Here is a 25,885-nt window from a genome sequence, read left to right as displayed (position 1 = left end):
CCACATCTGCATATATTTTTAGTTCTAATTTCAAATATAAATGTAATATCAGCTAGTAGTTTAACAGCAGTTTAGTCGGTTTTGTATTGCACTTCAAAATGGATGCTACACCTGCATCAGCAGAGGTTAAAACATACAGTAGGACTGTTGTATCAAAGCCAGTTTTCTGTCACAAATGATTCAATGCATTGATGCACCATGTTTTCGGACCGAGAAAGAAGTTGGTATGAAAACTGCCAGTCCCAGCCCTAAGGAGAAAGTACATAACAGAAGTAGCTGCACGCTATCTAGTCAGGCATGAAGTGCTGAAACAGCAGTTTTTACAGCAGTTGGTCACAGTTCTGCCAGTGACGGGGTCAAACCAAGAGTCACAGGATCTGTAGCATGGCTGTCACTTGTCCATTTGAGCTTCAAATAAATTCTAAGGAGAGACCACCAAACTGCAGGCTAGCACATCCAATGCGCTCAGAACTTAACACACTCCTCAAAACAGGAGGTGGGGGAACAGCTACAAACATTAACTGCTTTACCATCACAGCTACAATTCCTCCAACTCTGATCAAGTATTTTTTTTAAACTTTACTATATACAAAAGTACTAAAACACAAATAATCTCAGTAAACTACATATTTTTGTACCATCCTAGAGCAACACTAATCTGACTAATCTGATCACCTCTTTCTTAGTGGACTGTTTTAAGACTTAAAAGACTGGGGCAGAATTGGAAAGCTTGACCTTATCTGCTAAATTACAAACACGTTACACCCCCCTCTTTCAAGATGGATAATGCACATTAAATCAATTGAATAACTGATTTCAGTTGGGAATTCAGCAAAATGCTTCAGTTTTTTCAATTGTTAAACTGACGATGTGCTTCAGTCAACACAATGGATAGGGCAGCAATGGTCCCCAGGCACTTCTTACAATCTTGACATGCGAGGGTTTTTCTTTTTCTTATTTTGAAAGCAAACAAGACCTCAGAAATGCTGAAAATATCGAAACTGGTGTAGCCCAAGAGTGAGCCACTTCTGATTAGGGTTCATTTACCAGCACATAGCAGGTGCTGCATGGGGCCACGGGGGGAGTGGCTTAAAATCACTGCCAACAGGGGGTGCCAAAATAGCCAAGGCCTGTAATCACCTTTAAAAGCATGTTCAGCTTTAAACGCTTCAACGCCGGATGCAGAATTATGTGCGAAAACCAACAGAGTGTGCTCTGTTTGCGTCTGTTAAAACTGCACTCGTAGAAAAGCATTCTGCTGCGATCATCCGGGGTAGAGGGGGGTACGTTTTACGAGGCTTTTTGAGGAGCTCACCGAAACCGAAAAGGTGTTAAAATGATCAGCAGCCCCATGATGAACACTGAATCAGGCACTGAGTCATGAACTCTGAAGGGGGTTTTCCAATAAGTGTATAACATTAATATTGGCAAACAGCAACTTTAACCTGACATGTAACAAACAAAAACATGCTGAACACCTGCTGTCCTCAGTTATATTATACACACACAACACTGAGGTTATAAACACAGAAACAACCTTAATTGTTAAATTATGCTCTAAAGTTAACCTCTCCACACTCTGTGCAGCAAGGTACAATGGAAATAGTCTCATAGGTGTGTTAGTAAATTCTCAACTATCACTGAGCAGTTTGATTCAATGGAGGGCACATCCCAACACCAGCCTTGTTTATTTGCAAACGCTGCTACTCGAGAAACATGAAGCATCAACGACTTATAGCTGCTGCTGTGTGTTAGGAGATGTTAGTCACGTCACGGGGAGGATGGGTGGCTGGGCGGCTGGGCTGAGGGAGAGGGGTCAAGGGTCACGGGGGCTGGGCTAGAGCAGGATCCAGTGCAGATGAGTCAAAGGGCGGGGCCTCAGGCCACGTCCAGGACGCCTGCGGCCACCAGCTGCCGGGACAGCCAGTCCAGGCCCTCGTGGAGGCCCATTCCGCTGCGGGCGTCGCAGCCCTGGATGTGCCAGCTCCGCCCGCAGCACAGCTTATGAAGGCTCAGCAACTCCGTCATCTCTTCCACAGACACCGCCCCGGGGACGTCCTGCGCGGACACACAGGCAGAAACACACAGGCCTTTAGGGTGACCTTCTCATTCCACTGACTGTAAGAAGGCCTTTAGGGTAACCTTCTCATTCCACTGACTGTAAGAAGGCCTTTAGGGTGACCTTCTCATTCCACTGACTGTAAGAAGGCCTTTAGGGTAACCTTCTCATTCCACTGACTGTAAGAAGGCCTTTAGGGTAACCTTCTCATTCCACTGACTGTACGAAAGCACAGCGCTGTAGCCTCTTCATTTCCCTTGCTTAAATGCAAGACTTCTGCTGTATTTCATACATTTTGTGTGCATTTTCGTTATATACATACACGTCAGCAAAACTTCTTTGTAGTTACTTAAAAAATCATTTTAAATGTATAAAAAGGTTTAGAAATAACAATTTTTTAACATGCGAGACCTAATACTCATATTTCTTTCCAAGTGAAACTTATTTTTACCTGTTTGTTGGCAAAAATAAGTAACAGTGCATCTCTAAGCTCCTTTTCTGTCAGCAGTTTAGCCAGCTCACTGTGAGACTCCATCAGTCTGTCTCTGTGACAGCTGTCAATAACAAACACCACCGCTATGGAAACACAGGAGAAATAATGGCACCATTAGCAAAATACTCCCACTTTCAAAATGCCATGTACATGCAAAAACTGGATAGCAAAGCTTCTTTGAGGTGAACTTAAGGGTAGAAATATGATTCTCATATTACAAACGTAAGCTAAATGTCCTTAATTCGCAAAACTGGAACAAGCACAACAAAATCAGTCGTTTCCTGTGCTGCTTGGGAAAACCTGCTGAGTACTCAGAACATTTTGCCTGAAATGAAGCTTTCCTTGAATCTAACTTCCTTTGGCCTTGCCTACTTTTTCACTTCAGTATCATCATCACTAACAATAGCTTAAAACATACATTCTGCTACACACAAAAACAGGGAAATGATAAAAAGGGTGGATACCTTGCGTGTTTAAATAGTAGTGTTTCCACAGTGGGCGGAGCTTGTGTTTACCACCCACATCCCAGATAGTGAACTTCAGATTTTTGTACTCCACTGTCTCCACATTGAAACCTGGAAAGTAAACAGTGTTCCGCTTTGTATAAATTCAACAGGCCTGAACACCGCTTTCAGATTTTAATACGTGTGGTTCCACTTCCATAACTTACGTAACAGTTCACTGTGTAAACACCGACACAGTACAATACCCATATTTTTATTTTTCTGCCTGTGCTGCTCCGGTAATATGGCTTCAGCACTGTACCGTGTTAACCCCTTGCTTTGCACAAGGGCACATGTGGCAGGACTGAGATAACACAGCAGCTGCATTGCCTTACATACAGCAACACAGAGCAGCAGGAGGTGAGATTACCTATTGTGGGGATGGGCTGCATGAACTCATCCTGTTTCAGCTTAAACAGAATGGTGGTTTTCCCAGCACCATCCAGGCCCAGAGTCACCACGCGGATCTCCATCTTTGGACCGATGTGGACTCTGTTATCCTGAAACATGAATATAGATACAGGAAGTTAATTTAATGGGACTCCATTGAAGGGTTGGCTTGATACTGGTACTCAGTGAAAAGTTCAGCAGTGCCAGATAAGAAAACTAAGGGCTACCTGACACTAACCCCCTTTGTCATTAATCCATAACACGCCATAAACTGGTTTTAAAAAAAGAGGGATGTTTTTCCACTAAAAATTTGATTCATTTATATTCGTTTATCACAGTTTCTGGACAATTATTCATAGTACTACAGCTTTAAGTGCGACTGGAGGTCTGGGCATGCTCAGTGCGGAGGATACGTGCTGTTGCTCTGTCCCTCCAGGAGGGGCGCTGTAAGCGTACCTTTGTGAAGGTGACGGGGATGCCGGCGTCCAGCTGAATGTGGTCGGCCAGCTCTGTGAACTGCTGCTGCTGTTTCTGCAGGGTTTCCAGCAGCCTGGTGATCTCCTGCTTCGCCAGCACAACCCTGCAGTCGTCCTGTGGGGAGAGCCACAGCCCCCATCACTCATCACACAGATTTACCTCCACGTTAGCGCATGAGTCGGCAAGGGCGTACTAACGAGGATGCCCATCTTCACAAGGAGAATTTCTGCATCCTACACAAATTGACAGTCCACTTTTAATGTGGGTAATTTTGGCTATTTGATTTTGCATAGTAGTAGATTTTTAATCTCCTAACACTCAAATCTCAAAAACACAGCTTTTCAAATGATTTACTTGTATTTTACTTTTATAAGCTGTGACATTTCTATCAGCAGAAAATGTAAAATGAGTCACAAGGCAACCTTGCACTGCATCTGCAGTGATGGTTTTACACATCCCCAGTTAAGCAGTTTTTTTAAAATGACCTTTTGATTAATAATTAAATTACTCATGCCTGGAAAACCTCTCTACCACAACAGACTTAACAGCTGAACAGCAGGTTCCGAATGGCTGACATTTTTATAGTCCTGTCTATGAGACAGTCCATCAGGCTGCAGCTCTACCCTTCTCCTTCTGAATGGGCTACCAGCCATCGTCCATACAGACGTACGCCTGCCATTTTGGCTCTACCTGCTGCAGTGTCTTCTCGCAGTGCAGGCAGGCAGTGGAGACCTGTGACAGCAGGATGGTCATGTCCTCCTGCTGCTGCCTGAGCCAGATGAGCCTCTCCCTGACGTGGGCGTCCACCACGCTCAGGGCCATCTCCTCCTGGCGGCACAGCGTCTCGTGGAGGTCCGCGAAGTAGGCCCGCACGCAGGAACGGGCGCTCTCCGCCGTGCCGGGGACCTGAGGGATCGCACCAATCACTCGGCCGTGATTAATTACGGCGGAAATGTGCGCAAAACATCCACCAAACACCCTCCCTGCAAATGACAGATCTGCCGATCTGACGGCCTCAATCAATGCTATCCACTTGTGATCAAGGTCTTTGTGATTTAGTCAAAGCTGGCTATTTTCCTCATCTCCCTGAGTCTTCGATGTTTTACACATTGGGTGATGTACAGAAGTGTGATCATAAATAACAACCTAGAGGCAAGAAAAGCCTGGTGTACATGAGGGAATTGAGAAATGAATTTAAATTAAAATCAAGAGGGCAGAGACTGTGCAACAGAGTTCTGACTCTCGCAGCCCAAATACTAACCCCCACACCAGGGGTTCACCAGGGCACTTGTTGTACTTTGATCAAATCTGCGACCCGTTCTGATTTTCTCCTGTCTGAATAAAGTGAAAAACATACAGCCTGCCCCATCTCCATTTAAAATAAGAGCATGAACAAGGGAGGGAATAAAGGGAAGTACTTCCTTCTGCTAGCAATGGGCTAAAAAATGGCTGAACATGTAAACTCAAATTCAGTCCTTTTCTGAAGTGTGCTGGCCCACCAGCTCAGTCAGGAGAATGATTCATACCATGAGCTAAAGCCATACTGATAACAATAAGTAAAGTACTAATAAGACACACAAATCATTAAATGCATGATTGTATATATGATGCATGGTACACATTTTTGTCAGTAATGGAAATATTATATTGTACTACAATAATCACCAATATGGACTGATCCATTTAGCCTGAGATATTCCAAGTGCAATTCAACCTCTAAATCAGGGCTGCCCAAGCCTGTTCCTGGAGATTTATCGTTCTGTAGGTTTTCATTTCAAACCCTGCTCTGAGCATTAAATAAGGAGAATAAGAAGACCCATGATTAGCATGGGTCTTGAGTGTAAAGTTTTGTATCCGTTGTGGGACAGACAGTTGTTTAACATTCCCAGGTGATTAACGGAGAGCACGCTCGTACATGTTCAGTGTGGGCCATGCCGATGCTGTCCTCCACTATCTGCTCTCCGCCCTCAATCTGCTGCACGATGCCCACCAGCTTCCTGGAGTACTCGGACACTTCCTCCGTGAACGTGCGGATGCAGTGCGCCATGTCCAGGATGGAAGCCCGGATTTGGTTGGCCTCCGCCTCAAGCACTGCATGCTGGGAAAGAATCAATTCGAACAGGCTCAGAATCGGCAACATGAAATGCGAAGACACTGTGAACAAGAGGTGCTCACCCTGTTTGGTGAGAAAGTTGCGACATGTGACATGACCAATCAATAAAAACACACAAGTGCGCACTGGGGGCAAATATACGCATCTTACCTGGACACACACATCGAGTACAACCCCCTGAACAACAAAAAAGTGTGCGGGGAGGGATTACAGGCAGCGCTGGTACCTTGTGTCCCTGGTGCTTGCCGTACTCCTTGCACACGCAGCACATGAGCGGGCCGGGCTGGCAGGCGTCCTCCAGACAGACGAACTCGATGGCGTGCACCTGGTGCTGGGAGCACAGGGTCTTCTCGTGGGGCTTGTCCGCGAGCGGCACGCGGCGGTGCTTGGCCAGCGTGCGGGTGGAGTGGGTGAGCTGGGAGCACTCCGAGCACAGGTGGGTGGCGCACACGGTGCAGTACATGGAGGCCGTGTGGCTCTCGTCCTCGTCGCAGCGGATGATGCACTGCAGAGACAAACGACGGTAAGGCGCCGCCTGTGGGCAAGAGGCGGTCTGCGGTTCCAACAATTTACAAAAGGCTTTAAGGTCTGTTGATTATGGGCTTTTCAATGGCTTGCAAACTCCAGAGGATGCATCGCTGAAATAAATACAGCCACGAAAGATGCAAGGGGACTAAAGGTAACGGCATTTACACTTTATGTTTTACAAGTAGATCTGCACTCAGATCCAGATTAGAGCACGGCACATTTGCAGCGCTGGTCAGTACCTCTCCCGCCCCTCCGAGGGCGTCCTCCATCATGCCTGACTGGTTAGACGCCCCATGCTGCAGCCTCTCCAGCAGTTCCAGCAAAGCAAAGTTCTTCTTCAGCCCCCACACCCCAGAGTCCCCTAAGAAACGGAGGACACTCAAATGAGTGGATACTTTAGGAAGCGAAGGAAGACAATGGCTGTTTCACATGAAAGAGCCAAGTTTTTTTTATCATTCCTGCAATTCACATAAAGTGGGGCACTACTTGCCCCAGATGCTTGAGGCTGTTTTCTTAATGGCCTGCCAGTTGTTAACCACCATTATTACATAACAAGAACATATAATTGCAGCTTTAAATTAATGAAACTTTGAAGAAGCTTTAAATTGGTCTAAGAACAAATCCAAGAAAGCATTAAGCTGGATGCACCAAGGCAATTAAGTATTGTTGTTTCATTTTCTCAGAAATCTAATGTAACTTTTTAAAAAGAAATTCGTCAGCTACTCATGCTGAGAATGCTTTGTTGCCTCTTTTTATTCACATTACTAATGGTGTTGTACTGAATTTGGAAATTTACAATTTCTTAATTACTGTAACGGCTCTAAAAGAAAAGTATTACTCCCCAACTGTTGGACCTGAAACAATAGCCTAAATTCAATCAACAATTGTCCTCAACTTTGATTTACAAGTAGCTTAACTGCAAGCGTTAGGCTACACTTTCATTTCCAAAGACAATTTGGCCAGTTCTTTTTTCCTGACTGCTGAACTTGCCAAACTGTTTGTGAAGGAAAAATAACTTGCTTTTAATTGTTATTCAAAAGTAAATATTGACTGAATCCCAGCATATGTCTTTTTATGTAAGTTAATTTACAGCACTGCAATTGTCTTGCTGACCAACAATACCGAAGTTAAGCTTACAAAAATAAAATGATAGGGATGACATGCACAGTAAAAAGTGTTGACTGCTAGGAGCCCAAAGTGGGGTCCACACAAAGGGCCAATATTTTAGCATTAGGCAATACCCTCTCAACCTAAGTCACCCCCCTGTGGGTTACACATGAACCAAGCCACAGGCCCACATAAGTAACTTCAGCTATGAACTTTACATAGACACATAGTGCACAATCATAGCTCTTAAACAAATATTCACTGAAGTGCCTGGCTTTTTGCCTTTAGAGCCTAGAATTATTTTATTCACCAAAATGCGCAAAACCCCAAAAAAAACCTTTGTACAATTACCAGATAACACTCTGCATCGTGGCCTGGCATGTACAGTATAATAACCTCTGGAGTGACCACTGGAGTGGTATTAAATAAAATTATTTTATTGATTAATTAAAAACTTGACTTGCTATGATTTATCTTTGTCTTATTCACTTTTAAGAAATGATTTGGCCTCACTTTTGGAAAAAGAACATCCCCTAAAGTTGATATTGTTTGCTTACTACAGAGAACAATAAAATGTTCTGCAATACAAGTAACAAGTCCACGTTCACACAGGTCTGACAATCCCAACACCTCAGAACTACTAGACTGCCAACTCACTAAAACAGTGTGTCACACTGTATCTTTGCAGATTTTAACTACTGTTTCCATTAATAACATGAATTAATTTATCCAAGGCAAATATCCATAAATATGGGCATTACTAAAATTTGAATTGTTTTCAACAAAATTGTACAAGTCAGAAAAAACCACACAACAAAACATACAACAAAATAACAGAATCAAACCACAGCACTCAACTCATTCCTTCACAATGTGTGCTCAAATGCTTCAGTTTCCTCAAAATCTTTTCCCTCAAATTTCTGTATTTTTATTTTTTAGCATTAGCCTAGTTTCTCTTGGTATTTTCACTGAGCTGAAATTCTGAGCCGCTTCCCAATCTAGAAAGCATTTGGGACTAATGGTAAAATGGAGTAGAAGATACATCAGGTTAAACAGCAGTGCCCTGACTGAACCCATCATATCAGCTCAACATTCAGTATAAAAGATTCAGCACAATCTAGTTCCAAACAAAATAACAGGAAGGGGGAAACAGAGCTACAGTCTATAAATACACATGATAATAAGGCTGCCTTTGACAACAGAGGGTGCCATTGTATTGAGTACAGGTGGACTTATGCATAATGTAATACGTGTGGTATTGGTTTTAAAGTCACAGTACCTCTTGGGTCTGCACACTGATTCTCTGCCATGTCATGCAAACAATAGCTCCGTTTCAATGTTATGACCTGGCATCACCCATGATGATTGTATGTTTTCATTATGCCGTATCTCTTTCACTCACTCTTTTGCTTGCTCACTCACTCTCTCACTCGATCGCTCGCTCAATCTCTCACTCGCTCTCACACTGAAGTACAGAGGAGGAGGTTCATCTCTGAAGGAACAGCAGACGACCACAAAACCAAACCGGAAATGGCTCAAACAGGCGGTGCGCTACTGACCGAGTTCAGTGACCTGTCTGTCGAAGGGGCAGCGCACAGCCCTGCCATGCAGGGGCAGGCGGGTGAGACAATCGTGGCACACAGTGTGACCACAGAGCAGCAGACGGGGAACCTTATCCCCTTGTAGGGAAAAGACATCTTCACACACTCCACACTCCAACACCTGGAAAAAAAAAAAGCATTAAGCTCAGAACATCTTGCGAACTCTTATGCAGAATGCAATGTGTGGTTGACTACTCAGTGGAAATGATACTTTAAAGACATTTCCTTAATGTCCCAGTGCAGGCTGGGTAGTCCTACAGCCCTGATTACAGCACCCACAAGGGGAGGGAGGGATTCGGTTGGCAGGATTTAGACAGTTTCAGCATGAAATAACAGCTTAGGAAAAAATGGTGACAATACATGGCTTCAAACTGGATTATGCCATTAATCTGACCACTCTGTAATCCACGGTATTTGTTGGGGCAATGTGCCTGGTTTACAATTACAGTTTGTTAACTGTACAATTACAGTTTGTCAAAAATATGTCTATTTCAAAGAAAACTGAAATTGGCTTTCCTCAAAATCATTGACATTGGTAACTGCTTTGTTCTAAAATTTGAATTTCCTTTAAAAATACATTTGTTATTGTTAAATTATTTAAAAAAATCTATTTTCAATGTTTTCTCTATCAGTTATTGCTTCCCTCTGTATCTCTGTATATCACCCTTCTAAAAAAAAAACGTCTGCCTCCTAAACTGAACACACAAATGTGTCTGTAATGTTGTTCTAGTGCCTTTTGTACAGTGGCTGGCCGGTCAATTTGCATGGTAATTGAATTATCTAGCAATCTGTTTGATCCCATATCTGCTAGCAGCTACTACGAGACTAACTGCAATTATCACGGAAGGAACTTTTCTCCAGATTACTTACTGTCAATGATTTATTGTTATTTTTACTTGACCCCAAAAATGTATGAACTACACCCTAGTTTCATGTTACTAGCCAACGGAGCAGTACCATTTATCTGTAGCACAATGTTCATTAACGAAGCCAGTTATAACACCTCAGCTAAGACTCACACAGCAGAAAATTTTAGCTAGTTGCCTAAACAGCTAGCTGTAGTACTTTGATAACTCGGTAACGTCAGTTAATTTGCGAGCTAACGTGTAACGTTATAGTGCGTGATCAGCTGACATTATCTCGGCTAGCTATCGCTAGGCTATCTTAACACAGCAATTGAGAGAACGTCTACATTTTGCAGACAATGTATCTCTAAGTATAATGTTGCATTATTATATTTATATTGTCACCATCTATATTTTGCGTAAGTTCAACCGATTTGTGTGCACTAAGCGGCATGGAAATTTCCAGTCTGCACAAAAACCGGTCTCTCATCGGCACCACGGCATCACAGACAGTTACACATTCTAGCAGCACGACTAATTTACTGTATTCAGCTGTTTCATTTGTAATTGAAAAATGCAATCGTGGATTTAAAGAATCTGTGGACGAAGAATGCGTCGTAGATATGCGTGCGGTTATTAAACATACTGCGAACCGTGGCAAAGGCCAAGGGCTGTCAGGACCGCATCAAAACGACGCCCCGCCAGCTACAGCATCCAAGCCACGAATACATCTAATCGTCGCGTAAACTGCTCTCACTTGCTGTTCACTCACAACTTTTGCTTTGAGCATTGCAGTCACGCAACTGTTCTCCAGTTTCCCATTCTTTTTCACCCACCTTCACCGTATTCCCAGCAGTAGCTCTGCCGTGGCGACCACAAACCTCCATCGCTGCAGCGGTCCCCTGCTTGTTTACACCCGCAGCAGCGGCCATCCTCGGGTACTACCACTGAAACCTCTGCCGGGTTAATATAATTTGACGTAATCTGTGATTGTATAGGTGTATCTACATAACCCCATAGTTGATATAATTTTGGCATGTAGGTAAATTAATTATGCTCAGTGCGATCTGATACACAAGTAAAACTGTAAAACAAACAATGACATGATCGACTAAGAATGCCGCAATTTAAACAGCGATATCTCCCCCCTACATGGAAGATTCTGTCAGCTGTTTCCGTCAGTTTAGACCGAGGAATGCCAAATGCGACTGCGCCGAAGACAGTTTAGCAGGAAATTATATTTTCATCCTTTGTATTCTGATTGGAGAAAACTGAACCATACCCCGAAAAGTCAGACGCATAACGGCAGATAAAAATGTATTTGATACAGTCTATGGGCAGAATGCAGAGATCTACTCAAACGTGCCAAGCTGATTAGAACTAATTTTATTTGAATTTAAACTAACATTTGAGCTGTGCTGGCTCTAGCGTGCGAGTTTCATAGTTCATTTGACAGCGACCTACACCTGACTCCCTGAAACCATTATTGCAAAAAGGCTGGAATTTGACTGAAGTTATTTGTCTTCTTTTCGAAGAACACCTCTGTATTCCCTTTTCTGTTTGAAAGCAATGAAAGCATTACTTCCCAAGTGTTTTTGTTTTAATATAACTTTAGAGGCGAATTTACAGTCAATGCAGGTATGGTCCATTTTATCCGTTGCATGACTGGTCACTTTATGTGCATCCAGGGTAGGCTATTCCCACAATTTATGTTTTGAAATGAGCTGCAGCTACATAGTGAGGGATATAATAGTATAGTTGCAGTGCATAAACCACTCATTACAAAGACAAATACACATTTGAGACTTCAGTGGTGCGAAAACCATATGCACTGGTCAACAAAGATGTGGAAAAAAGCAATATGGTAAGATGACCATCCTTCACCATATCCTCGACGAGTGGGCGAGTGTATGTGTGGTGTATACCACGAGAACAGTACAGGCCTGAATGCTTGACAACTATGAGGGGGTCTGGTCGCTCTGTTATGCTGTGGGCGCATTTTCCTGCAATGGTTTGGGTCCACTTGTCCCCTTTGATACAAATGTCAATACAAATGTCAATATAAAGTTATTCTGAGTGATCAGCTTTACCCTAACATTATTCCCCCATCGACAGGGCTCAAGGGGTCACTGAATGGTTTGATGAGTATGAAAATGATGTGAATCATATGCTATGGCCTTTGCAGTCACCAGATCACAACCCAATTGAACACACATATGGGAGATTTTGGACAGAACTGTTTGACAACGCTGTCCACCACCATCATCAAAACACCGAATGAGGGAATATCATTTGGAGGAATGGTGTTCCATCCCTCCAGCAGAGTTCCAGAGACTTAAAAATGTGTGCCAAGGTCCATTGAAGCTGCTCTGGTGGCTCATGGTGGCCAAACACCTTACTAAGTGACTTTATGTTGGTTTTTCCTTTCATTTGTCACCCATCTGTATGTATTTGTAGCATAATTAAGAGATGTGATTGAGTATGTCTGCCGTAGAAAGTAATTTCACCCACATAATTTACTTGATTATGGACTGTGGTCATTCTTCTCCTATTTATGCATTTTACCAGCACTGATGGAAGCAACTATCTGAAAGCTGTGCCACTGTGTACTTGGCCCCTCATCCAATAATAAAGAGAAAATGTAAATTAATTTAGACAATTTTGGCAGATTTCCAAGCACAGAAATTCTACCTGCAAGAAAAATATAATTCACTATTATATTACTCAAAATACGGAAACGATTCTATAATCACTTACATGCTTAGACATTTTCCTGCGTAAATGAGAAAAGCTTTTCTTTTTTGTCGTCGAGCGTTCAACCTGTACACTCCTGTCCAGCAGCTGGCGGTACTGCACCTTCAATACCTTCGTATACCGACATACCCAGACATGACCCTTAAAACGAGAATCGAGAGTTATGTCCCTTTCCATGCTCCGTACTCAGCTGATAATGCGGGTGAAAGTTCAAATTAATTTATGAAAAAATGGATGTCAATCAGGCGAAACAAGAGCAGCTACTCGCTTTAAAAGGTATTTTGTTTGCATCACATTGTTTATTAAATAGACAAGCGAGTAACTGAACTTAAATGGTAGCTAACGTTAGCTAGGTATGTCGAGCGTTATGGTTGCCTCGCTAGCTCAGGCGCATCATTGAGTTTTTGACTGGTGGGTAATTTAGCGAATGTAAACACATCGCTACGATGTTGCAACATCAGTAAAGCTGCGTTATTAAACTTGTAATTACAACATGTCGCTTGTTAGTCAACTAATGTTTCAGAATGTCATATTGGAAAGGCGTAGTAGCTAAGTGCTGATGACAGTACAAGACCGGATCGCGTTAGGTAGCTGGCTAGCAAGGCTAGCTGTAATGGCAATTTGACAGCCTAGAGATTTGGTCGTGCAGTAACTTACTGTCACGGTGTGGATGTCTGAAATGTTGTTAAGCCTAAGCTAACACGCTTCAGCTAGTGGCTAAGGGGGATTTATAGCTTAAACCAAAGGCCACAGGCATGAATTTGTTATTTTGCATTACCAGCCTGCATCATGACATTAATCATTGACACAAAAGGCTGGATTTGTCTTAGAACGTCAACTAGATGGCTGGAAAGGGAATGCGCAGCAGTTCAGTCATTAATTTTCCATAACTTGACTATATAACTGTATCGGTAATCGCTTGTTTGACAGGCTGGCTATATCCACATAAGTAGAGGATATAATTTAATTCGGCCATCTAACCTGCCTTAGTGCAATCATTGTTTCCCCACTAAACAGCCTATTTTGAGTTGAATATAAGTAGTCATTTTTGTTTGCTAGCTGCAGCAGTGCTCTAGAGGGTCTCCTCTGCTTAGCTTGTTAAAATGACAAAATTAGCAGGCGACACAAGAATTAGGCCTACATGTCAACATACTGGTTAACAGAATGTAGCAGAGGTGAACGTCGTGCACTTGCAAGAGCCACACGATTGAGCCGTCTGGATTTGGCATGGCCATCATTCAAATGAGACCCATGAGGTCCGTGCCATTTGATTTAATAACTTCGAAGTTGGTTTGCTACTTCATTGAGGTGTTAATGTGTGAAAGAATATTCAAAAGTGTCAGCGTTTAGTGATTCGGATGTTAAAACAGTTGCCAGCAACAAGGAATGTCGAAAACAGGAACTGTTAGTGTTGTCAGAAGAGTTCTAAGGTTCTTCAAAAAAGGGGTAAATTAAAATATGCATGAATGAAAGTATGGGTTTAGTTGATGAAGCTCATCTAACTATATGGTTCAAAGATGCGTTTAATGTCTAGGTGGCGGCCAGAATACGAACCTCAGTTCTAGATACTAAACTTGACTCTTCCAAACCTCTGCTGTCCTAGGTGCCAAACAGTCACTCCAATAGCTAGTATGACTGACACATGACTGTGTAACACTTTATATGTGAAAATTATTTTAAAATAGCAAATGTCATCAAGATGTATAGCCCAGAAATAACTTTAATACCAAAAGAATAAAACCTGTCACAGTAGTATGCTGTACTGTGTATGTTAAATGGTATCATATATAGCCTTGATATTTGCAGACAGTCATTCAATCCTAAGGTAATTGTAAACATGATTTTGACAGCATGGAGGGATTTTAGAATTTATTTATTAGGCTTGGACATCTCTTGTTTTTCAGTGAAGACTAATATAGCTAGAAAGAAACTTAACTATGGCCTGCCAATCTCTGAAACTCCTGGTCCAAATCATAAGAATTTTGACTAACAATTTTATTCTGTGATACATCTGCTTCATAAAGTATGATATTTGTAAATTCAATGACATAATAATAATAATACAGTTTTGTAAGGTATGGTAAATGTAAACAAAATAAGAGTTGTTGGGGTCATATTAAGTCACAAACTTTTACAGGGCTTTCATTGAGAATATCCTCTCATTCTCATTCACATGCTGGTATCAATCCTTTCGGTCAAAAACATAAATGGCGTCTGATCCATCCTTAATACCTCCCCTAAAATAATTGACACGTTCCCCAGATCTCTATCATCGTTCGACAACCAACAGACAATAAACATAGCTCACAACATCATGGACGATTATACACATGCTTGTCATTCATAGTTTGAACTGTTGGCCATCTTCTACACTGCCCTAGATGCTCCACCAACAGACTGAAAAAGCATTCATTCATTGTGCCATCCACTTTATTAATTAATTATTCAAGAACTGACAAGGAATGAACACTTAATGATCTCCATTTCATTGATTTATTTATGTCTGTCTGTTATGTGTCAACTGTTACACATTGTGCATTGCTGATTTGCCCTGTATGAAATTGCCCCAAGGGGATAAAAACAGTAATATTTTATTCTATTGTAGAGATGGGTAAGGTGTATATATATATATTAAAAATGAAGGGATTCTGAGGAACAGGCCCAACAGCCTAGTCCATTTTCCATGGAGTGACTCTGATCAGATTTTTCAGAGAACTGTCTAGCTGGCCTTTTCATTCCGAGCTGAGTGAAAGTGAAATGGTCAGCTGCTCTCCAAAACCCATCTGACCGGTCACGGAAACCATGTCATGGCTTTTGACTGCTGCATTGACCCCAGCTTGTAAATCCTCCGTCTCGTTTGCCTCCTGCAGTGATGCGGCTGACGAAACCGACGCTCTTCACAAACATGCCGGTGACATGCGAGGACAGAGACCTTCCAGGTAATCACCATAATTTATGGGGGCAAACGGAATTTCACCGGTGCCGGAGGACAACGGTCTGCCAGTGGTATCCTACATCAGAGCATCTGCTTCTCTTGATTCCATTGTTTGAATTGGCAATTAAGTGCCGAGGGCGAATGCAAACTTGCAGGCGCTGTTCAGAGTAGATTTCTCAGGTCCACCTTGGCTTGTTAAGTGCTGAGTGATCATGTGAAGATTTACACAGCAGCTTGGATGAAGTACATAAAAGAGTGTCAAGTTGACTTGGCAACCCTACTAGAAATAAGAGTGCATGCATCATGGCAACAGTGTAAGTAAGGGGCCTTAGTGTTGTATGAACATTTAATGTTTGCAAATAGTGTACAAATATGTAAGTGTGGTTTAAGTGACTCTGCACTTCCCGATAAATATGTCACTATCAACACAATACATAAACCTATTTGCCAATGCGTTTGTGATAAAGCTGTATCAGTTTCAGCCTCTTTAAGCAGAAGGTGATTTACTGGGCAGCTCTGGAAGGACACAGGGCCCAAATTTAGCATCTGAGTTTCTGACATAGATTTATAGTGTTTGTTTTCCCTTGTACTGAAATCCAGCTTGCTGTAACGTGATCATAGAACTGGTAATTGGAACTCACAGAGATCATACATCATGACATGACATTTCTGGGTAGGGTCGCTACTCGCTGGCTATTTATATTATTGGGGAGGAATGGGATGAATACATATTTCATGTGAAATTGAGACACAGTTCTAAGAATATGATAGTCAGTGGAGAAAACATATGCGTGTATTTTGTGCCGCACTTCAAACACATTTCCTGTTTTATTTTTTGTAAACAACATATCATTCAAATTTAGGTGACATACTCGACATGTGCCTAGTCTGTGGGTGCTTGTTAAAGTCAAGTCTTTTGAGTGAACAATGAAAAACAAAAAGTCTTGCCAAACTTTATATGCAAAGAAATATAAAGATGTAAAAATATTTTATAGCAGCATGGAGCCTCATACAGATACTGTCATCAGAAGATAAATGTATTTCAGCCTGAGATTTTGCTCCACAGTCTGAATATTGATATTGATCCCAGGCGATTATCATTGTCCCAGGTTTTGGACAGTGTCCAAAAATATTTCTGGGTAGAATCAGGGAGCATGCCCATCAAGATCCACCAGCTACAAAATCAGCAAATGTGTGATCTTGGGTCAGCTGTGCCAGCATAGGTAAATGTGTCATCTTGGGTCAGCTTTTCCCATTCCAGTACACATGGATTGGTTATGTAGAATATGTGGAAATGCTGGTCTTGTAACCAGATGGCCAAAGTGTCAAGTTCCTGACAGAACGGTGTGCATCATTGGGGTTCAAAGGGGGCCATATTGTCAACACCTTGTATATATTTACTCAATGCTCATATAAGCTAATCATTCATTTATATCATTCAGTGTTTTGTGTGTGTGTGAATGTGAGTATGCACCTGTCTGCCTGCTTTTGCATGCCTTAATATGGTAATATGCAATTTACATCACTCAATGTGCTCCCTTTAAAATGTCTTTACAGGCTAAACTGACAAATGTGTCAATTGTTCTGTTCTGTTTTATTAATACTGGGCAGCTTGTGCCTTACAGTCTCTTTCCACACATGTTCACAGGTGACCTGTTTGGTCGACTCATGAAGGAAGACCCCTCCACCATTAAGGGAGCAGAGACCTTGACACTTGGAGAGATGCTCACGCTTCCTCAGAATTTTGGGTACAGCAGGGTTATCTGACTACCTGTGCGTGGGGGCTGTAGGTTTCAGTAACAGCTTGAGAAAGGCCACCAGGCATTGCTTCTTCCTCGTGTGAGATCTCATCTCTGAACTCAGAAGAGCTTAGCCTCGTTTAGCTGGACCTGGGTGGTCCTGGCTTTGGAGAAATCATTCTTGTTCGATAAATCATTCTTGTCATTCTTATTGTGGTGATGATGATTTTTATTTGTAGGATAGAAGTAGTACAGGTGCGTTCTCCACTTCTCCGCGCTGATTCTCCAGTCTTTTCCACTCCGATTCCCGTTCCCCTTCCTCTCCTGTATTAACCTGCCCTCCCCCCACCACCCGAATAATATTTTTTTTAAAACCCTCACTACCGTTCCTTCCATATGTTGGTTATAGTGACAATGGAGTACATATCGCCAGTATGTTATGGCCTGACGCTCATTAATTGCTACGTGACATGTTTGTGATTTATAAATCGAGGCCTTTTCTTTGTGCACCAATTGTAAAAGAGAATCAGATAATTGCCTATAATTTAATATGAATGTAAATTTAGATGTTGTAGTAATATTTCATTCATTGGGCAATGTTGCTTTTGATCTGTTTGCGACTGTGTTCATGTGTTCCCTCTCCTGTGCATAGTAACATCTTCCTGGGTGAGACCTTTTCCAGTTACATCAGCGTACACAACGACAGCCCCCAGGTGGTCAAGGACATATTGGTGAAGGTAAAGAGAGTGCTGGAAACTGTTGCACTCGTGCCTGTAAAAGCACACAACTCTTCTTCCTTAAAGAGAGGCTCCGGTCGGATTCCGGAGTTTGTAATGTCGGCCCGGCAGCCGATGATGTGGCCAGAGCTCTGAGCCACAGCAGCGTGCGAGTGGGCCAGATGGCACACACATCTTTAAAGAGAAATATTTTCAGGACACTTGAATTCTCACTGTACAAACAAGACGTCTGCGCACTCCTATCCTCTACACCTACAGGCCATTTTCACAGGAATCAAAGAAATGGCATTTCAGTCCGTTGCAGTTCATTTTACCTTCAGTCAATCAGACTGTCAGTCAGTGAGTCACCTTTTTGTGATGTACTGCACCATTTGTCAACAGGATGAAAATGATTGACTGACCCCTTAAAAGGTGATCAAGCGGAACTTCAAAAAAGTGTGTGAATCACAAAGAATAGCATATTTATACTTTAAACACAAACAGTTGTGAAAATCTGTGAATGCTGCAACTTTCCTTCTGCCATTCAGTTGCCTGGCTTGGATTGTTTTTTGACTCATGGCATGGAAAATTGTTCCCTACCACCCTGAACTCCTGTGTGGATCACAACAACACTGTGCCAGCTCAGAGCTTTAGTTCAGTCTAATCCACAGTACGGGGTTTGGTTCAGGTCTAACTGCTTTTTATAAGGAGCCTTCCCTATCACCAAGGCAACACTGTGTGCATATTATGTGTATGTATCTAATGCCTAATTGTCCTTTTTAATGGTACAGATATAACATAGTGGCTTTGTTGTGCTGTCTTGCAGGCAGACCTGCAGACCAGCTCTCAGCGTTTGAACCTGTCCGCGTCCAATTCAGCTGTCGCAGAGCTAAAACCAGAGTGCTGCATCGACGATGTCATTCACCATGAAGTGAAGGAGATCGGAACCCACATGTGAGTCCTTTTTGCTAACAGTGCGCCCTTGTTCACTGGCTTAGTGTTGGCACTTATCCGGAGTGATACAAGTCTATGTGCTGTGTATTCTGTCTCAACAAAAAATGTTTTGTGTTTTTATTGTCAGTTTTGTGTGTTCGGCTTCAAATCCGCAACCTGCTGGATCATTGCTCTGAATCTTATTCCAGACTCCTTGTGCATGTTTCAGTCCTATGAAACTGGACACATCATTGTGAAAAATACTCTGTGACACCACCTAGCATATTGGATGTAGAGAGGCATAATGGCTGAACTTTGTGTGTGTGTATGTTATTTAGCTTGGTCTGTGCAGTCAGTTACACCACTCAGACCGGGGAGAAGCTGTACTTCAGAAAATTCTTCAAATTTCAGGTGAGCCTGAAACTATTGTGTCCTTATCCTTAGTCGCTATCTTGTGGCACAGCCTCCGGGTGACTCGCGCTGTAAAGACACTCGTTCCGCAGCAAATGCGCAAGCCCTGCGACTGGGTGTTTGAGTCTCAGTCGCACCATTGCTGGCTATGGCTGGAGGTCTGCATTGGCACGCCAGCAATTAGCTCAGCCTCACCGGGGAATGATAGGGGGTGAGCTAGCTAGTTCCATTGGTCTCATTGCTCTGTAGCGGCCACTCCTGGTTAGACCAGGTACCTGCAGACTCACAAACCAAGAATATGCAGACCTCATTATCCTCTGACTGCATGGGCAGTATATGATTGGTGGTGCAGCATCTGCAATTTGGAAAATAGCAAGTATAGGCATCATGTGAATCGGAGGAGTCATGTGTCTGCCATCTCCTCCTGAAGTTGGCAAAAAGTGTTGCTGGTGGGAGATCAACAAGTTCAGTTGAGTTTGGGGTTGGGGGGAAAATGGGATAAAAATTGGGGATAAAAAAAATAGTAACTAATCCATGTCAATAAAAGCAGGCAGGAACATTCTGGTAAGACATTAGTCGAGTAAACATTTATTTAGCACTGGAGGCTTTTAATCTTCAGGTACTGTTGAAGTTAATGTCTTTTTATACCCCCATGTGTTACACTGCAGAGGGTCTGGACTTCACCCCCTAACAATTTAGCAAGTCCTTGGCAGAGAGGAAAGCAATTTGCACCCGAGCTTTGAGTTTGAACTGGGAAAGTGATGGGAGTGGCTGTGCTCAGAAGCCTCAGAAGCGCAGTCCCCTTTCCCCCTTGCTCTCATCTACTGAAAGACTTCCCAAATGCTCTTAGTCGGGATGTAGTCGACCTGTGCTTGGTAATAAGCCGGAGACCATTTCCAAGCGCCTGGCTTTGAGTCGGTTAATGAAAGGGACGGGACACGGCTCACAGCCATTTCGGCATGGAGCTTAGCGGCAGCACGGAGCAGCCGGAGAAATCAGCCTTCAGCTTGCAATCTCTCTTAAACCAGGTACTCAAGCCCCTGGATGTGAAGACCAAGTTCTACAATGCAGAGGTGAGCTGGCCACTTAACTGCCTGCCTGTGTGGGATTTTCTCTCGGTGTTTGTTCCTTTGTCGCTTTGTCATTTGTGGCCTTTGAGAATGGCCAGCGCAGCCGCTGTTATTGGATGCAGATATTCACAGACTTTTTTTAAAAGCAGATATTTTTTTTACTTTGGCTTTTCCTGTTTTTCATATTTTATTTTTTCACATCTACTCCCTCACCCCTTTAGCCTTTTGTTCATAGCCAGGATTTTAGATTTTTCAAACGTATCACTTTAGAGTAAACAGAAGATATCTATACATTAATAAATGAAGTTCAATGGAAGTAATAATTTGGTGAATAGAATACAACCCCAAATAAGCCGGCATGGTACTACTAGTGATATTTTGGTGGTCTGTCTGGAGCACACATTCACACAATGAAGAAACAAATGAGACTCCTGTCTGAGTTGAACTTATTTGATTTCCTTTCTAGAAAAGACCTGGCAGTTTTTTTTGTGTATCTGCAGTGTTTTTTCTTTATATTTTTTGTTCTATCGAGTGACAACCAGTTTTGAATGGATTTCAAAAAATTTGCTTGTATTTCCTGGCGGTCCAGTTAAAGCTATGTGCCTTATAGTTTTGCATTTCACCTGCAGAATTTATTTGCCATTGTTTTATAATATTGTAGCCATTCATTGTTTGGTTTACTGTATTATATAACCAAATGCATTTTGTTTAGCCAGAAGGTAAAGATGCACTGTCATTTTCCGTAGCACATAACCCTCATTTTTCTAATGTTTCTTTTCTTTCATTTTCTCCATTAGAGTGACCTCAGTTCCGTGGTAATTTGTTTTCCTTTTCATTGCTTTAACTGTTCTCTGCTTTTTCAAAACACTTTTGTTGCAGCATAACTGTGGAGCCTTTGAGCCTCAACACAGGGTGAAATAGTGAAAAAGCATCTTGAGGGGGGGCTGGGGCGGGGGGGGGGGGGGCTGGGGCGAGAGCACCCATTTGTCATTTGTTTAAATGACACTCCAGGCCCCTTGTGTTCCTCAGCCTGGGTCACGGTAAATTGATCGTGCTTGTGACTCAGTGACACGATGCTTTTTCACTGTTCCTGCCCTTTGCTCTTGTTTTCCCCTCAACGCTTGCTCCCTCCTGCCGACTGCAGTCTCAGTCTTAAAATACACACGTTTTCTGGATGCGGGAAGCACGGGTGATGAAAGGAACCAGTGGTGGGGGAAAAAAATCGCCTGGGAGGGGTGAATCTGTGGGGGTGGCTGGATGCAAATCAAGTCAATCAATCAACCCTGCTGAAATTCCTTGATTGTTGGGGCAACCTTGCAAGGCGGGTCTGATTCAGAAGAAGGGGCTTGTAACTCACATGCCGTATGCCATGACACCAAGATGAAAAAGCCAGGTTCTAAAATTCAGCCATTCATCAGTTACCTGTGGTGAGAATTGTTGTTGGATCTTTTGCTAAGGATATGTTCAGTTTTATATGTGGATAAATGTAACTGAAGCAAATATGTTTTTAAAGAATCAACATCAGGAGACTTTTTAAGCAGACAAAATCAAATATTGCTGTAAATACAGTTTATTGAAGAATAGAATAGATCTCTTATTTGGACTGAGAGAGAGAACAGATGTGTTGTTTTACAGTACTAAGTCTTAGGGCAGAGTGTGCGGTCTTGATTACTACCGAATCCTGTCACTGTCATGCTAGGGGTCTTTGTTACCTGTCCTTAACACTGGGAGAGCTCAGTATTTAGATGTATTTTTTGAGGGATATTTAAACCTTAAACGCTGGCTGATTGACAAACGCTGCATGTGAAAGGTTCAAGTGTACTCTGGATTGTACAGTAATAACTAGTTTCCCCCCAAAATTGGACTGTTTTTCCTTTGTTTATAACTAGACTTTGAATTGCAGGCATGAACTAATCTCAACTCTCCTTCTGTCACGTTTTAATAAAATACTAATCCACATTTTGAAGGTGAACTGAGCAGTAACATCTTTCTTAGGTCCTTCAACCTTTTAAACTTTAAACCCAGTTTAGCTTCATGCCTAAGGGAATAAATTTAGGGATGTGTTCCCAGAGGTATGCTTTTCAAAGCCTGCTTGGAAGAGTATGATGAATCCGTAACTTAACTTTTTGATTTCACTGAGACGTTAGTAAGTGCCTGTCATTCATTAGTGGTGTTCTTACGGTCCTCTCACTAAATGTCCAACTCAGGCATTCAGAATGAAGGAAGGTGAAATAATGAATCTGTAGACAGGGAAGCAGGAGTCTCTAGACAGGTGAAACAAGGTGGTACTGCCCAGTCTACCTGTAGAACGGGGGATGGAGGGGGTCAGCTCTGGTTCCAGGGACCATAACCGATGCTCTGACCCTACCCTACAGACAGATGAGGTCTTCCTTGAGGCCCAGATCCAGAACATCACCACCTCTCCTATGTTCATGGAGAAGGTGTCCCTGGAGCCGTCCATGATGTACAACGTCTCGGAGCTCAACACAGTGGTCTCAGGGGATGATGGGTAAAGGAGCAGAGCTGGTTTCATCCTGTCTGTGTTTCAGTCAGAAGCTTTATCTGGCAGATTCTACAAACTGATCCTCAGAGATCAGTCTGTTGAGTAATGCAGTTTGTAGTCCTATAACCCGGAAATAAGTTTGCATTTTTGAGCAATGGGTTCCCTTGACAGATTTCCAATGCATTTTCCCATAGGGATTTTGTTTTCTGCAAAATAAAAAAATAAGGTCTGCGGTTAATGTAAGCCTGAGAGAGTTTCACGTTTTGTTCTACGAGATAAATTACGCCCATTTAAATCTCTACCGTGGATTTCGAAGCTGTTATGTGCTTTAAAAAAGTAAGTAGCTAACAAGTTGCTATATTGAAACTACAACGGTTGCTGCATGCAGGCGGGCTAGTATGGAAACTTGAGTGGCAGTTGCCAGAAATGCGACCATTGTTGTAGTTTCAGTATAGCAACTTGTTACCAACTTACTTTTTAAAAGCACATAACGGCTTCAAAGTTCACGGTTGGGATATTGATGTGTGTGATTTATCTCGTAGAACAAAACACGAAACCCTCTCAGCCATACATTAACCACAGACCTTATTTTCGGCATAAAACGAAACCCCTATGGGGAACAGCATTGGAAATCTGCCGAGGGAACCCATGAAAAAAACGTGCGGGTTGGCCTACAAAAAGACCTAATCACTGTAACACTTTATTGCATGACATTGCATGACCAAGCTAACAGTTATTTATTTATTTTTTCCTGACTAGACTTCTGACCACCCAGTATCTGATCTATAATTCAGTGGTTTTGAGTTGTCCTCCATAGTTACTGATTATGATATTCAGGGCGTCCACATTTGGGAAGATGTCCTACCTGCAGCCTATGGACACACGACAGTACCTGTACTGCCTGAAGCCAAAGCCGGAGTTCGCAGAGAAGGCCGGGGTGATAAAGGGCGTGACGGTGATCGGAAAACTGGACATTGTCTGGAAAACCAACCTAGGGGAGAGAGGCCGGCTGCAGACCAGCCAGCTCCAAAGAATGGTAAATGGTCTCGCTGCTTTGCATGATGGGTACTGTTCTAGGAGCTTAGGTATGAACGGGTGATCTTGTTCAGAGTAATGAGGAGTTAACTGATGTGGAGTAAACTGTAGGAACAGCCGGTTCATCTGTGTGGCAGCCTCAGGTTGATCATTCTGTGAATTTGCTGTGTGCGATTAAAAGTGTCTGCAGATCTTCATCAGAGTCACTTGGTTGAAATGGACTGTGTCCATCCTCTGTGCCCTAAGGCTCCTGGCTATGGAGACGTGAGACTCTCCCTTGAGATGATCCCTGACACAGTCAACTTAGAGGAGCCGTTCGACATCACCTGTAAAATCACTAACTGCAGGTAAAGAGCTGTTATGCCACAAACACCACAGCTGTCGTCCCGCGCGTTTCTAACTGCAGAGAGCCTCCATACGATAGCTGAGTAGAGCCCTGTCTGTGAGAGGATTCTGAGCCCTGCTTTTGGGCTGTGCTGTGTCTCCCCTGCAGCGAGAGGACCATGGACCTGGTGCTGGAGATGTGCAACACCTGCTCCATCCACTGGTGCGGCGTTTCGGGGCGGCAGCTGGGGAAACTGAGCCCCAGCTCCTCCCTCTCCCTCCCCCTCAGGGTCCTGTCCTCAGTCCAGGGACTGCAGGTGAGTGTGAAAGACGTGCCACCTAAATAAATAATAAAAAAATCCTACCCAGTCATTTGAAAATTATAATCAACTAACAGCTACTGGGACAATAAACAACATAGTAAATTAAAAATGCAGTTTACAGTCATTTCAGGAATCAGATTTCATATAAATATGCAATATGGCAGAAAGGGCTTTGTGCTCTGAAGTTAGTGGGAACAAGTATTTAAGAGCTATGCCGAGAACATACTGTAACTTTATCCTGAAAACACTGCCTCCAAGACCGGAGGGAAACCCAAGAACCTTGTGCAGCAAGGGTGAAAGTACCTTCTTTACCTTCTTCTGACTCTTCTTCAAATTTGTGATACTAGGTTTGACTACACCATCCATCCATCCATTCAATGAATGAATTCCAAACACTGTGCTACTAAATCCTCTGTGCACTCTTTTTTGTTTGCCACCATGAGAAAGAAAGTTTGTCTATGTAGACTCTATATTTCAAGTTGCCTTCATGCATTTATGCCCCTTAATGATTTATTATTTTTTATTACAGAGCATATCTGGACTGAGGCTCACAGACACGTTTTTGAAAAGAACATATGAATATGATGACATTGCACAAGTCTGTGTAGTTTGTCCATACATGAACCCAGAGAGCTAGACCCCACCCAGCCACCCAACAGAAACCCAAACCCTGGCACTTTGCATCTTGAAGGACCAACTGTGGAAACCTGCACATCTCTCTCAATCCCCTTTTACTAACTATCTCAAAGGCAACGAGGTTTTAAAATGTGGAATGTTTTAACTGTGTTGAAATGTACACTGATTTTAAATGTACAAACAAGTGATAATAAAAGTCTTATTAACCCTAGTTCCAGTTTAAACAATGTATTCAAAACATCACACAAAAATATGCATTTGTTATGGTCTTGATTTCTTGCGGTCTTGACTTAAATGAGTCTCCAATGCTGTGTAAAACCTTTTGGTACAAGATTTGGTGAGTTTTTCTTTGTCTCCAACTTTTGTTGCGTTAAACATTGATATATAAGT

General features: G+C 42.6%; 2 protein-coding genes across 3 annotated transcripts; one reads left to right on the top strand and one right to left on the bottom strand.

The window, feature by feature from the left end:
• Window positions 1-206: 206 nt before the first annotated feature.
• On the bottom strand, window positions 207-11,307 carry trim23 (tripartite motif containing 23). Its single transcript, XM_035391250.1, has 11 exons — window positions 10,953-11,307; window positions 9,230-9,392; window positions 6,803-6,924; window positions 6,262-6,540; window positions 5,838-6,020; window positions 4,613-4,828; window positions 3,902-4,036; window positions 3,426-3,555; window positions 3,017-3,127; window positions 2,511-2,635; window positions 207-2,058 (listed from the first exon to the last, which is right to left on the bottom strand). Exons 1-11 carry the CDS (start codon window positions 11,046-11,048, stop codon window positions 1,879-1,881), a joined length of 1,740 nt encoding a protein of 579 aa, XP_035247141.1. The 5' UTR covers window positions 11,049-11,307; the 3' UTR covers window positions 207-1,878.
• Window positions 11,308-12,999: 1,692 nt separating this feature from the next.
• Window positions 13,000-25,706, top strand: trappc13 (trafficking protein particle complex 13). 2 transcript variants are annotated; one of them, XM_035390859.1, is made up of 13 exons: window positions 13,000-13,146; window positions 15,741-15,809; window positions 17,454-17,553; window positions 18,197-18,281; window positions 19,087-19,214; window positions 19,532-19,604; window positions 20,633-20,677; window positions 21,472-21,489; window positions 23,050-23,183; window positions 24,015-24,213; window positions 24,459-24,559; window positions 24,706-24,853; window positions 25,389-25,706. In XM_035390859.1, the coding sequence occupies exons 1-13, from the start codon at window positions 13,101-13,103 to the stop codon at window positions 25,494-25,496; spliced, it is 1,254 nt and encodes a 417-aa protein (XP_035246750.1). In that variant the 5' UTR covers window positions 13,000-13,100; the 3' UTR covers window positions 25,497-25,706. The 2 variants fall into 2 exon arrangements, with proteins under 2 accessions (XP_035246750.1, XP_035246751.1); XM_035390860.1 differs by lacking the exon at window positions 21,472-21,489.
• The last annotated feature ends 179 nt before the right edge of the window (window positions 25,707-25,885 follow it).

Source organism: Anguilla anguilla, chromosome 14 (assembly GCF_013347855.1).
Source record: "Anguilla anguilla isolate fAngAng1 chromosome 14, fAngAng1.pri, whole genome shotgun sequence".
Taxonomy (NCBI): Eukaryota; Metazoa; Chordata; class Actinopteri; order Anguilliformes; family Anguillidae; genus Anguilla; species Anguilla anguilla.
The sequence above is the reverse complement of the archived record's forward strand: the minus strand, read 5'-3'. Positions and strand labels throughout refer to the sequence as shown.